This window comes from Ixodes scapularis, unplaced genomic scaffold (assembly GCF_016920785.2).
Source record: "Ixodes scapularis isolate PalLabHiFi unplaced genomic scaffold, ASM1692078v2 PGA_scaffold4__175_contigs__length_147842914, whole genome shotgun sequence".
Taxonomy (NCBI): Eukaryota; Metazoa; Arthropoda; class Arachnida; order Ixodida; family Ixodidae; genus Ixodes; species Ixodes scapularis.
In genome coordinates, this window is record NW_024609879.1 from 121,308,866 (window position 1) to 121,322,630 (window position 13,765).

The 13,765-nt window shown below is 49.2% G+C and overlaps 2 protein-coding genes across 2 annotated transcripts; both read left to right on the forward strand.

Moving 5' to 3' along the window:
- Positions 1 to 1,549: 1,549 nt before the first annotated feature.
- On the forward strand, positions 1,550 to 2,627 carry LOC121837679 (the record flags this gene model as incomplete). The annotated part of the gene is made up of 1 exon (XM_042293410.1): positions 1,550 to 2,627. A coding segment is annotated over exon 1 (1,056 nt), but the record flags the coding sequence as incomplete, so codon positions are not given.
- A 4,204-nt stretch (positions 2,628 to 6,831) lies between these two features.
- LOC121837856 (zinc finger MYM-type protein 1-like) lies at positions 6,832 to 8,610 on the forward strand. Its single transcript, XM_042293694.1, has one exon. The coding sequence runs from the start codon at positions 6,832 to 6,834 to the stop codon at positions 8,608 to 8,610; it is 1,779 nt and encodes a 592-aa protein (XP_042149628.1).
- The last annotated feature ends 5,155 nt before the right edge of the window (positions 8,611 to 13,765 follow it).

Genomic DNA, 13,765 nt, shown 5'->3' on the forward strand with positions numbered 1-13,765 from the left:
CCTTGCCGCCAAAGGAGTTGAAAAAGGAAAGAAGAGAAATGAGAAGAGTGAAAAGAAGGAGAAGACAAAGGTAAAAGAAGGGAGGGGATAGTAGAAGTGGCGACTGACTGAATCATCCTGGTCGGGCCAAACCAGGACACCCGTCTACGGGAAGCGGGGGCCGAAGTGGTGTATTGCCTCACCCGGGGGGCCCCGAAGGGTCCAAACCTACCCCGGGTTCGACTCAACCACCAGGATGCCCTTTTCCCCGGACACGGGAAAGCCACGCACAGCCAGACGTGGGCGGGCGAACCCGCATGGCTCGGGGTCCGTGGAGACGCCACTCTCCAAACACCTGCTTTCACAGGTGCCCCCTGCGGGGCACTCTTTGTTAACATGATGGTAATTGTTGAAGTATGTACCTGCTGGTCGCCCGATTCACCGGGGACCCGCACCCCAGGGGCCCCAAGCGCCGAATCTGTGCCCACCAGCGTCAGGATCCTGGCCAGGGACGACGCTAGTAAGCACACAGTTGAGCTCCCACCCCCGGTCCTTCTGTTAATTGACAACGAAAACCATAAGCGCCAACTACGGGGGGGCAGTGGGGCTCGTGCCCCCCCCCGGACGGCTTCACGGGGGGGCAGAGCCCCCCCCGGCCCCGGCCCGGGATTTTTTTTAAAGAGCTTGGCTTGGGTCTGCGCCCATCGACAGTGGACTGTTGGCTCGCCATTGGCTGAAACTGTGGGATCTTCATCGGTGGTGGTGCGCGCGCTAAAGGCAAGAGGTTCACCATCATCGAGGTCGATCCCCCAGGTTATTTAGTATCTATTTAATCTACAAATTCTGCTCTCCTGGCTTCAGCGGCCCCCCGGCCGACTGGCCCCTGCGCCGTGACGTGGGGGGGGGGGGGGGGAGAGAGGCATCGGCTCGCTTACTCTGGCATCGCGCAACTCCCGGTTTCCGGGCGGCACGCGGTGCGGGGGGCTACCGCCTCGGCGGGGCGAGTGGTGTCTCTCGCCGACACCAGGGGGCGGCGTTGGCGCCGCCCCCTGGTGTCGGGTTTTTTGTGAGTTGGTCCTAAAGTGCATGGAGTAGTGTCTGTATGGGATAGTTACCGTAAAGTATACTTAACGCTAGGGTAAGTAGTCAGGCTAGTTTAAGCGGCTTGTGCCGCAGGCAGCCACCAGTAAGTTAGGCTAGAGTCGTCATTGTTTCCGGATTTTTGGCGGGCTTTTGCTTTTCGGTTGATACGGGTTTTTTGTGAGTTGGACCTAAAGTGCATGGAGTAGTGCCTGTATGGGATAGTTACCGTAAAGTTAGTTAACGCTAGGGTAAGTAGTTAGGCTAGTTTAAGCGGCTTGTGCCGCAGGCAGCCACCAGTAAGTTAGGCTAGAGTGGTCATTGTTTCCGGATTTTTGGCGGTGGTTTTGGCGGGCTTTTCAGCTAGGAGCTAGATGGGTCGACAGGCAAGGAAACCGAAGGGCGACGCCGAACATGTACAATGCGAAAGGTGCTTTCGCTGGTGTTTTTTAGATGAAACGGACTTCGGGAGCCTGGCAGGCGCCGAGGAGGCCCGGAGCTTCACGTGCCGGATGTGCGCAATTCTGGACGAGGCCGTTCGGAGGATGGAGGGGGAACGGGCAGCTGGCGTTGAGGAGCTCAGGCGGGAGCTGCAGTTGGAGCGTCAGAAGCGTGTGGAGCTGGAGACCCAGGTCGGCGAGCTGCTGAGGAGGGAGGCAGGCAGCGCAGGCCTGGTGGAGCGGTTGGCCGGCGAGCTTCAGGAGGAGCGGGAAAAGCGGGCCAGGCTGGAAGAGCGGGTGGAGCTCTTGGCGCGGGCGGAGAGTGAACCCGTGTCGGGCCAGCGTCATGTGGAGGGCGAGGCTGGCGTGGGTGCTCGGGAAGAGGCGGCAGGAGCTAGCGATAGCACGGAGGCACCACGAACCTACAGCGCTGTAGCACAGCAGGTTCCGGATGAGGCAGAGGCGGCGACGGACCGGGTGACAAGCGGCAGTCCCGTACGGCGGGCAGGAGCACCGCAGCGGCAGGCGGGCCAGGTGCCGCAATCCGGAGGGCAGCAGTCGCGGGCTGGGGACGAACGGTTCGAGCGCAGGAGGGTGCTGGTGGTGGGAGATTCCAACATAGCGAGGGTCGAGGAGGGCGTGTTGGCAAAGGTGAGGGCAGACAGGCGGGTGAAGGTGGAGGCCCAGTCAGGTAAGTGCATAGTAGATGCAATGGCCAAAGCCCGGGAGGTAGTATGGGACAACATGGAAAACGAGAACCTAGTCGTTATCCATGCTGGTCTCAACGATGTGCTGAAGGGAAGAAGCCAGAACCTTGAGAGACAGCTGGAGGTGGGGTTGCGTAAGCTTAGGGAGGCCTCTGAGAAAGTGCATGTGACCATATGCACAATCCCAGAGGTCCAGGGACAGTCTAGCGGGATGGAAAGGAGAGTAGTTGAAGCTAACCGGGTCATTAGGGGTATGAGCCGACGACTTGGGTACGGCGTAATGGAGGTGAACAGGGACGTGTATGAGGCTGGCTCCCACTCTTTTGCACAGGATGGCATCCACTACAGTGGTGCCACGGGCAGGAGGGTAGGCAGTAGGATAGGCTGCCAGGCAACAGCTTTTTTAGGGGGACCCAGGGCCCTGAAGGCTCCGGAGTAGGCGAAGGTGAACCGGGGGAGGAACCAATGGCAAAGAAGCGTAGAGGCCGTAGAAGTAATAGACATAAATGCCAGCGGAAAGTTTTTTCAGACATAGGGTATATTAACATGCAAGGTGGCAGGAATAGGCTGAAATGGGAGGAAATAGAAGAGCAGCTGAGACAGGAGAATTTAATGGTCTATGGGTTTGTGGAGATGCATCTTAGGGACACAGAGCAACCACCCTGTAACCCAGACTATGCGTGGGAATATTGCAATAGAACAGCAGGCTACAGAAAGGGAGGTAGAATTGGGGCATTCATTCATAAAAGTACGGATTGGCAAAGGGTCAAACAGGATTGTGTGGAACATTTATGGTTAAAAGGAAAAGTGGCGGGGGAGCAAACACTACTTGGCTTTGTGTATTTGTGGACAGGAGCAGATGCCAAAGAGGAAAACGAAAGAATTATAGAATGTATAGCAAGTGACATTAATGAACTAGGGAGGGGGTGTGAGATTATTATACTAGGAGACATGAATGCACACATTAAAGATATGGACGGGTACACGGATTCGACAGGTAACATGCTGCTAGATATGTGTGAAAGACATGACTTGGTTTTATGCAACAGTACCGAGAAGTGTGAAGGGCTCATAACTTGGGAGGTAGGGAGTTTGCATTCGACGATAGATTATTCACTAATGTCGCATAGGATGTATGATAGGCTAAAGGTAATGAACATAGATGAACTTGGGGTCAGAAGCCTGGGTAGTGATCACAAACGGATCAAGCTGAGCTTTACGAGAGAAACCGGGAAAGGAAAGATGCAAGATGAACAACCAGATAGGATCTTTTACTCGGAGAAGCAACTGGAGATAGCAACCAAACAAATTGAGGAATTAATTTCTGGCGATACCACAGCAGAATGGACTTACACAAATTTAATGAGATTATTTGAGCTAGAGCTATCCAAGGTCCGACCTAGAGAAAAAGGAAAAGGAAGGCATAAACCCAAGAGCTGGTGGGATGGGGAGGTTAAGAACGCCATAGAGAGACGCCAAAAAGCATCCAGGGAACACAGACATTCCAAGCAAAGGGGGGAACCAAAAGCCGAAGTAGACAGAAAATGGGATAATTTCATAATTTATAGAAGGGAAGCATCCTGTTTAATCAGTGAGAAAATGAGAACAAGGGGGTCCCAATGGTTGTCAAAAGTGCACAAAAAGGATAAAAAGGCAGCAAAGAAATTTTGGAAACATCTGAACTCCATGAGTAATAAGACAAGTTTAGAACAGAGGTTTATAGTTACAGCTCAAGGTACTCGACTGGAAGGGGATAAGGCAATGCAGCATATAGGGACAATGATGGCGGAAAAATTTAAAGACCGAAGGAATGAGGCACATGCTTTATCGCAGGAGAACAGACCGGTAAGTGCTATGGATTTGTTCGGACAAAGAGAATGGGAAAGGGCAGAGAAAAGAGTTCCTAGTAGCACCTCGACAGGCCCTGACGGTATTCCCATTATGTTAATCAAGAACTTGGGCCCAAAATCTAAGCAAGCATTAAGAGAGGCAGTGAATAAAATGGTAACGGATGGGAAAGCCCCCGATGAATGGAGACTAAGCAGGATGAGCATGATATATAAACGAAAGGGGGACAAAGCAGACATAAACAACTATCGTCCTATAACGGTGACGTCAGTGATTTACAGGGTGGTGATGCAGATTATAAAGGATAGACTGCAGGCATGGGTGGAGAGCGAGGGGGTGCTGGGGGAGCTGCAGAATGGGTTCCGGAAGCAAAGGAGGTCAGAGGACAATCTGTTCTCTTTAACGCAGTGTATCGAAATAGCAGAAAAGGAACAAAGGCCCCTATGGCTAGCGTTTCTGGATATCGAAAAAGCCTACGACAGTGTAATTCAAGAGAATTTGTGGGGCATACTGGGTACATTAGGGGTAGAAGCTGGAGTAACTAATCTTTTAAAAGATATATATAATAGCAACAAGGTGCTTATAAAATGGGAAACAAATGTATCGGAGCCTATAGAGATAGAGCGGGGGCTTAGGCAAGGCTGCCCTTTGTCGCCTTTGTTGTTCATGTTATACTTACAGGGATTGGAGAACAAACTAGAGCGGAGCGGGTTTGGCTTCAACCTTTCTTTCATCAAGCAAGGTGAATGGATTAAACAATCACTACCGGGGCTGATGTATGCAGATGATATAGTGCTAATGGCCGACAACAAAGAAGATTTGCAGAAATTAATGGATATCTGTGGTACAGAGGGAGATAAACTAGGTCTTAAATTTAGTCAAGAAAAATCGGCAGTGATGATTTTTAATGATAAAGATGGTGGCGAGCATAGGATACAAGAGGTCATGTTGGAGGTAGTGGATAAGTACAGGTATCTTGGGGTATGGATAAATAATGGTGTTGAGTATCTAACGGAGCATGAAAAACATGTAGCGATGAAAGGTAGCAGGAATGCAGCCGTCATGAAACATAGGGCTCTGTGGAATTACAGTAGGTATGAAGTGGTGAGGGGGATTTGGAAAGGGGTCATGGTTCCCGGCCTGACCTTCGGCAATGTGGTCCTGTGCATGAGACCAGATATTCAAGCAAAGTTAGAAATTAAACAGCGGGGCGTAGGTAGGCTTGCTTTGGGAGCTCATGGAAATACACCGAATCAGGGGGTACAAGGCGACATGGGATGGACGTCATTCGAGGGCAGGGAAGCTAGCAGCAAGATAGAATTTGAGGAGCGTTTGAGGGAAATGGAGGAAGAGCAGTGGGCTAGGAAAGTTTTCAATTATTTGTACATGAGGAATGTAGATACCAAATGGAGAAAGCGAACTAGAAAATTATCAAGCAAATATTTGGGCGGCAGTGGGGGCGCCAACCAGGAATTACGGGTTAAGAAAAGGATAAAAGAAACAGAGAAGGGTCTGTGGGAAACGGGTATGCAGACAAAACCAGCACTGGAGACGTACAGAATGTTCAAACAGGAAATTTGCAAGGAAAATATCTACGATAATTCTAGGGGAAGCTCTTTGTTGTTTGAGGCCAGGACAGGAGTATTGCGGACTAAGACGTACCGGGTTAGTACCAGGAGATGGACACTTTATGTAGTGTGTGTGGGGAGCAGGAGGAAACGGCTGAACACTTAATATTTTTCTGTAAAGGGCTTCACCCAACAGTTAACAGTGACCGGGCGGATTTAATCAAAGCATTGGGTTTTAAAGACAGTGAAGGAAAAATAGACTTTACACGGGTAGAAATAACCAAGCGGAGGTTATCAGACTGGTGGCTAAAATCAAGGCAGGGGTGAGATTTAATCTTGGAATTCAAAACATATAATTAGATTTATAATGTTGGCTAGGTGGCGCAAGCCACCGCCCGATTCACAGGGTTTAGCCAGATCCATCCATCCATCCATCCATCTTTGCCGCGACGCCTTCGCCGCCTCCACAAAACTACTCTCACTGACCGAGTACTCCTCTCCTCATCACTTGATGTTTTCGTTTGACTGCATCGCGCGGTGACTCACCGCCGCTTCTCCCTCCCGGACATCGCGCCGGTGCTCTTGCCTTCAATCGTTCTTCACGGCGCTCCAACTCCCAATATTTTTTCAGCTCCTGGATATGCAGAATGGACAAGTATCTCCTCAAGAGACCACGATTATCTGCTGAAGTGCCCAGAAATCCTCCCGGCCTGTGCGATCCAGCCGATGGCGTTCCACGTCACGATGGCGGAACCTCTGCGCCCTCTGTGGACACTTTGGGTGCCATCAGCGCTGCTACTGCTGATACGCCCAGGTCTGCGAGTTGGTCGGCACCGACTGTAGGAAACGTCCTGGAGTCAGCTTCAAAGAATGGGGAGGCCACAACTGGAAAACCAAGCACTCATGGGCGTCCCGAACAGACTCGGCCGGCGCCCGCTAAAGGCAACGGTGGACGAGGGTTTCTGAAGAGTTGGGAATCTACCTACAGCTGGCTTTCCTACAATGCACAAACCGGTAAGGTGTATTGTGACACCTGCGTAACTGCTACTGACAAGAAGCTTCCGCTACTGCGTACATCCCGAGACAAAGACTCATTGATTGCTTTTGTCGAAATTGGCTTCCAGAACTGGAAAAAAGCACTGCAGATTTAAAAGCCACGAAAACTCGGCATTGCATCGCGCAGCCTCCATCGCTCTGACAGCTTCAAACATGGGGCTAAATGTGGCATCTGCTCTCTCAGAGTCTAAACAAAACCAAATGAAGGAAAGCCGTAAAGCTCTGATGGCTATATTGTCATCTATTCGCTTTTTGGCTTTTCAAGGTCTAGCGCTGCGGGGACACGATGACGACGAGGGGAACTTGAAGCAACTGTTACTGTTGCGCGAAGCCGATGTACCGGGATTAGCAGCATGGCTAAGTAGAATAGGCTATAAATGGACCTCCGGTGACATCCAGAACGAGATGCTCGAGTTAATAACGCACAGCATGCTTCGCTCTCTAATGAAAGAAGTGCACGAGACAGGGTTTTATGCTGTTATTGCTGATGAAACTTCTGACATAACTACGCAAGAGCAAGTATCCTTTTGCCTTCGGTATGCTAAGGAAAACTTAGAAGTGGAGGAGGTATTCGTTGGATTTTATGCAACAGCGGACACCAGAGCCCGTACTCTCTTTTCCATTTTGAAAGACGTGCTTTGTCGGTTCAATCTTCGGATTGAGAACTGCTGTGGTCAATGCTATGATGGAGCTGCAAATGTTTCTGGCAAGAGCGGTGGGCTTCAGGCCCTCGTTCAAGACATCGAACCAAGGGCTTTGTATGTGCACTGCCTTGCGCACACACTGAACCTGTCTTTGCAAGATTTGTGCACGAAAATTGATGTCTGTCGGGATTTTGTTAGCTTGTTTACGGACCTCGTCAATTTTGTTAAAACATCCCCAAAACGTCTCAGCTGGTTCCAGCAGTTTCAGAAACAGGAAAACCCTGCTCTCAGACACTTTCGCAAAACTAGGTGGACGTTAAAGGCGTGCTCGCTCCGGTCGGTCTCCAGTAACTACTCCGAACTAACCAAATTCCTTTTCACTCTTTCATCGGAAGAAAAAAATGACACGGGAGCCAAAGCGAGTGGGTACGCGAAAACGCTTAAAAAATTTGACACCTATTTTCTACTTAGGTTTATGCTCCTTGTCTTTGAGAGGTTGGAAAGTGTAAACACCGCTCTCCAAAAGAAGAGCTTACAGTTCACCCGAGCAGAGCTTTTAGTTAAGGCTGTTGAAGAGAGTATCGGTCAACTCCGCGAGGACTTCTCCAGCTTCTGGGCCGATGTGTCGGATGAAGAACGTGAAATGGAGATTGGGGCCCCAAGCGTTCCGAAGAGACCGCGGCAGGCACCACGTCGATATGATGAAGGATCGCACGCTCATGACTTTAATTCCCCGGAAGCTTTCTACCGGCAACGGTTCTATCTAGTCATCGACACGGTGCATGCATCGCTGCGCACGCGGTTTCCGCCAGAAATGTGGCATCACATGACACAAGTAGAGCAGTTCGTAACAGGTGAAACTGACAGCACGTACCTTTGCGAATTCTATAAAGGAGATCTCAACGCTGTGCGTCTTCAGCTTCACCGCGATATGTTACTGGACATAGCAAAGCAACGTGCAACGAGTCTTGTCACATTTCAAGATGTGGTGGACCTTCTTTCGGGAAAAGCAGGTGACCCCTTGAGGGTGCTCCTTCCAGAAGTTGTCAAGCTTCTACAAATCGCAATGACGATTCCTGTGACTTCCTGTTCGTCAGAAAGATCTTTCTCGTGTCTCCGGAGAGTTAAAACTTACCTGCGCTCAACAATGGGACAGGCCAGACTCAACCATACCGCCTTGCTCCACTGCCACAAAGAGCTCGCTAGGCAAGTGGATCTAGATCTTGTGGCTAACGAGTTCATTCATCGAACGGTAGTTAGAGAAAACACGTTTCATGTTGAAATCTAAGACCACTCTTCTCGGGAATACCCTCTGAAATATCTTCCGTTCCTGAAGCTTGTTATTTTCTCAGTCGTGTGTATCTATATTTGTTTTTATCTATTTGTATACATGCCTTGCACGTACGTCACGTGATGACGTCAAACACCGGTATCTACCATGCTGGTGGTTGACTCGGCGGCCCTTCACAGCGAGAGCCATGGTAAACTGCGCCGTGCTCGGCTGTAGCAATTACCCCGTATCCCGATTGTCGTCCGATCGTTTCGTCGGCATGCCCCGCGAGACAGAGTAGCCGCCAAGTTAGAGAAAGTACGAACGGCAGGAAAGGGATGCGGCCGCGGATTATCAAGTTTGCGGGACGCATTTCATAGCGGCGAACGACGGCACTTTTCTATCGTTGTTTAAGCTCGCACACGCCTTTTAATCGGCTTTTGCTCGTTCGTGGTGTGTATGGCCTTTGACCTTCGTTGCATAACGCCGTTTTCACACTTCGAGCGCACATTCGGGGCTCCCGCCCGAATCCGGGCGACTGTCGCGCCGCGAGCCCGGCCCGACGGCGATCGGTCGGCGGCGGCCCACGTGTGCAAGCTCGCCGAGCCGCCACCGCCGGGTCATCGGTTTGTGCCGTCCGCAAGACGGTAACCTTTGCAAGGAGCGAAAGTATGCAGAGGAGCCGGTTGGGATAACATCATAGTATAAGCCCTGAGAGACGATGACAGTTTCTTGTCCGTTATTTGATTTACCCTTTTCTCAGGGTTAAGGTTATGACGGTGACATTGCGTTGTTTACCAATATTTCGCGAAATCGTAACACTTTTTCTACAAGCGACTCCTAGAGCCACTCGTCAAATAATGAAGCGCGCAGTTAAGCTGTGTCCTTTTCTTGGCGACACGGCAGCCCTTCGCGTCAAAACTTCGTCGGCGGCATTTCGAAACTTTTTGCTCGTAGGGCAATCGCACAAATGCCGAAAAATTCCGCACGTACTGGATAAACGTCATCATCGTAAGCTCAGCACGTTTTTCTAAGTTCACGGTACCTTTGTTGAAAATGTGATGCATTTTAGCGCATGTCCGGGCCGATAGCGGCATCCTACGCCTTGGTAAGCGCATCCGCGCGGTGTGAAGTCAACCACCAGTATAATGCGGGGTCCCGTCCTTCCCTAGATGTTCCCTAGCGCGACGTCACTTGCAAGGCATGTATAGAATCGAAGAACTGTAATAGTTTTTTTATTTGTGTGTTCTGAGAGTGTAAAACACCACTGTGAAGTGTCAAATGCTGTGCTCGCGATCCAACTATTTGGACGCTGATCAAATTTAAATGTGAAGCATACATATTTTTCTCGGGTCTTTTCCGTAGCATTATTTGACATATTATTTGGAAGAATTCTTATTTTAACTTGCGTGCTTCCGCGAAAGGCTGAAATTATCTGTCTCTTTTATGCACGTGTTCTCATTGCTACAATCTGTTCATTCTGTTTCTTTTTCTTACTTCCTGCTTTTGTGAGTGAGCACGTTAAGGAAATGTACAAAACAAAAACAGCAGTGTACGATGAAATGCGCGAGCAGATACGCCGTTAATGCTTGTATGTTTGCTCTATACTTTTTTTTTTAATTGTAAGCGTTTTGTAACCGTTGCATTGAGAATTGCTCAACGTGTGCCTCGTGTGTCTGTTCATTATAAATGTACCACACGAAAATAAAAATATTAAAATATTTTGGTTACAGCAGATTCATTTTCTCCTGTTCACCATTTTCAAAATTACCACTTTTGGTGCGCCTGCGTATACACTCGGGGAGTTTGGTACTATATGGGCATCTCAAAATACACTTTACACACAAAATGGCCCGCAAAATTTAGATCCTTGGTGCAACAAGTAGGAATATTCCTGAAATACGTGTTCTACTGGTCACATTTATGCAACAAAATTTTAGACCCGAACTACCCCTGCAGAAAAAAAAAAGATTTACTTTTTTGTACTGGTAGTTTAGTCTTGCAATATGTTTGCATAAATGTGGCCAGTAAAACACGTATTCAGAGAAATTTCTACTGGATGCGTCAAACCGCTGAAGTTTCCGGGTCATTCTTTTGCGGAGCGTCTTATTTGGGGACACCAGGTAGTTAGCTGTCACAATGTCCGTGTCCGTTTGTTTATGTCCTTGTCCCTTTTTCTCCAGTCTCAGGTTTACCAAAATGCTCGGTAAAGGCTCCGACTGCTGCAGGTGACCCTTATGGGGAGAACCCACGGAACAAATAAAACAAGGACCTTCTCCTCCCCCCCCCCCCCCCCGCAGCCTCCCCCCCCCCCCTTTTTTTTTTTGAGCCACATTCCGGGTCTGCCCCCCCCCGGGAAAATGGAAACTCTACGCCGCTGACGAAAACGACTGAATAAATTTCTTTGCACTATCAGCAGACTACAAAGATTACCTTGCGGCCTCGTTGAGCTGTGCAGCTCGCTTCCGTGCCGGGACTAATGCTCCTTCCACTGCTTGGAGCTCTTGGTTGGAGACCCCAGCGCGTTCAGGCGCAGAGCGAGCCGCTCCCATAGCCGCCGCTTATCGTCCCGCGTCAGGGCGGCAGAGAGGTCAGTGGCATTGCGTGCGAGCGACGGGTGCTCACACATGAAGGAGAGTTGCTCCTTCTTCTGAGCAGCCGTCACTCGCGCGCTCCTCGTTGGTTCCGCCGACCCCTCCGCTGCCCCCGGCTCCTCGTGGTCCGACATTTTGGTTTGAAAAAGGCGCGTAGCACACATCCCGCATAATATTGGAACAATTTTCTCTCCAACTAATTCTTAAATGTATTCAAAAAGGACAAAAAAAGTGGTTTGCTTTAACAACGCCAACAGGTTTGTATTGTTTTTCAATACTTTTACCTGTACTAGAACAGATGCGACGGCCAGCGACGCACACGATTGGTTGCCGTTCCTTCGCTATACACAGAAACTGCTCCCCGCGTCGTAGTAAATCCTACCCCGTATCCCGCTCGTAGGGACACCTCAGGGAATGCGTAGCTCCCTCCGCTCGTCGGGGGTTGGCTCCGGACGTCGCTCAAACGGGTGACAGGCGTCAAGTTTGCGATGATGTAGCGGCGTCAAAGTGGGCAGAGCCACCACGTGAGTGTTGCTAGGATATGTTCCTCCTTTCCATTACGTCACTTCCATGTACCTTTTCTGAAATGTCGAACCTAGCTATCCAGGACACACTGGCAGCAGCAATATGAAAGAAAGGATGAATCCCTGCAGGAAAAAACGGGAGGGGGGACGGTAAGAAGAACAAAAATAGTTTGGGGAAAAAAAACAAATGTAGAGGGAGAGAGTTTAAAAAAATGGATCGACCTGGATGAGACACAGTTCAAATGTTGGGAGTGCAATAAGACGGAACAGGAAATGGGACGAGCCACAGAAAAAGAAATGAGACGTGAGAAATACCGAGAAGCATGATTGAAGAGCTGCGGGTGCAAATCACTGAACAGAGGATAGAGAGAACAGCAGCGAAGAGTAGAATGATGGCAAAGCCCAAAGGATGAAAGAACACAAAGGGTGGTGGCGGAAACCAGGCTGATGGAGCTACTCAATACAGAGATGAAAAAGTGGAGAAACACACGAGACGACGCCGACTCAGCCAGGAGTGTGCAGGGGGCGGCTGATAGAAGAATAGACAACGTTAACGGGCCACCGCAACGGGGTGGTGAAGAGGCCAAAACGAGGAGAGAAAGCGGGACGGAAAATGTGAGAAGAAAAACAACAAGACACGAGTGTGAATCAACAGGGGCCAACTAATGCCAACTAATGCAAGAGAGCATCAACACCCCAAAGACAAGGAGAATCGAAACAAAACAGCCCAACAGATATTACAGTGAGGCCAACAGCGCAGATAAGAGGGAGGCGTGGGAAGCGAGCCATACAGGTGACAGGAGAGTGCTTGTGGTGGGAGACACAGGAGCATTCAAAATGAAAAGAAGAGTACTAAAGGCAATCGAATACGACCAGCACTTTGCGACATAAACCCGGGGTTCAACTGAGAGAAACGATGGCTTGGGCGGAGAGGGACAGAGTGTGGCAAGCAGGAACAGGAATGGTTCTCATCCATGCAGGGAGTGCGGATATGCGGGGACAAGAGACGGCACAGAGCGCCATAAACGAGCTGAAAGAACAACTGAAGAGGTGGATTCAGATGTCATTGGAACATCAGTATGTTATGATAAAATAGAAAGCGCGCAAAACAAACAGAGGACAGAAAAGAGAAAAGTATGAAAAACAGGCATTTACTCACAACTGAAGTTTAATTAACGATACGATACAAACTTTATTTTTCACCACAAATACAAGTGGTGAATGGGAGGCCGAAGAAAAAGCTGCACAAATGCAGCCTGCACAAATGCTTCCTTAGTATCTGTCAAAGCAAGTGACGGGTGACTTATGCAGTCATCACCCAAGTTTTGATAATAAAAGCCTCTAATAGCTGCCTCGCTCTCTGCTCTTTAAAGGGGCTGTGCAACGATTTTCAGACTTTGGCCAATTAACTGCCGAAATAATTATGCGTCACCTATGGAACGAAAAACAGAAAACCTATTTTCTTGCGAGTGCTAGTTCTTATTTAAAAAAAAAAAAAAAAAAATCGAAGGTCGAAGTGCCTCTCAACTTTCCGCGTCGCCTTTCGAGTGACATACTCTGGGGGTTCACGTGGTTTCCCCTTGGGTCCTCCCTTCAGAGACCCCAGCCGCTTTCTTCACGATTGCAGACTTTTAAAGGATTTGCATCGTCGAAGATCGCAGCAAATGATCGACAAAAAGGACGGGTCGCCACGGGGTTGACGGCAAGTGTAGCAGCAAAGGTTTTGTTGACTTCTGTGTATCCCCCAGAGACGCTGTCATTTTAGTTCCCGTAACCGCAACAGGCAGCTGCAGATAGGCAAATAATTTGTTTTTTGCTTTACGATTACGCAGCAGAATAGCAGCTTCTCGGGGAAACGTGACGCGTTTTTAGTCACTTGGGCTTGCATCAACAATATAAAAAATGCAAACGGGCAATTCTTTCAACATTAAAATTGTTGCACTGCCTCTTTAAATCGTCTTAGAATATTAGTGTTTTAAAAAAATGTAAAAAAGTAATGTGAAGCACACTGTATGAGTAGACCCAGATTGAGATGAAACCTTAGAAATTCTAGCA

What these genes read in the sequence shown, in the direction of transcription:
- LOC121837856 (XM_042293694.1), top strand. Translation starts at nt 6,832, where the DNA reads ATGGGGCTAAATGTGGCATCTGCTCTCTCAGAGTCTAAACAAAACCAA.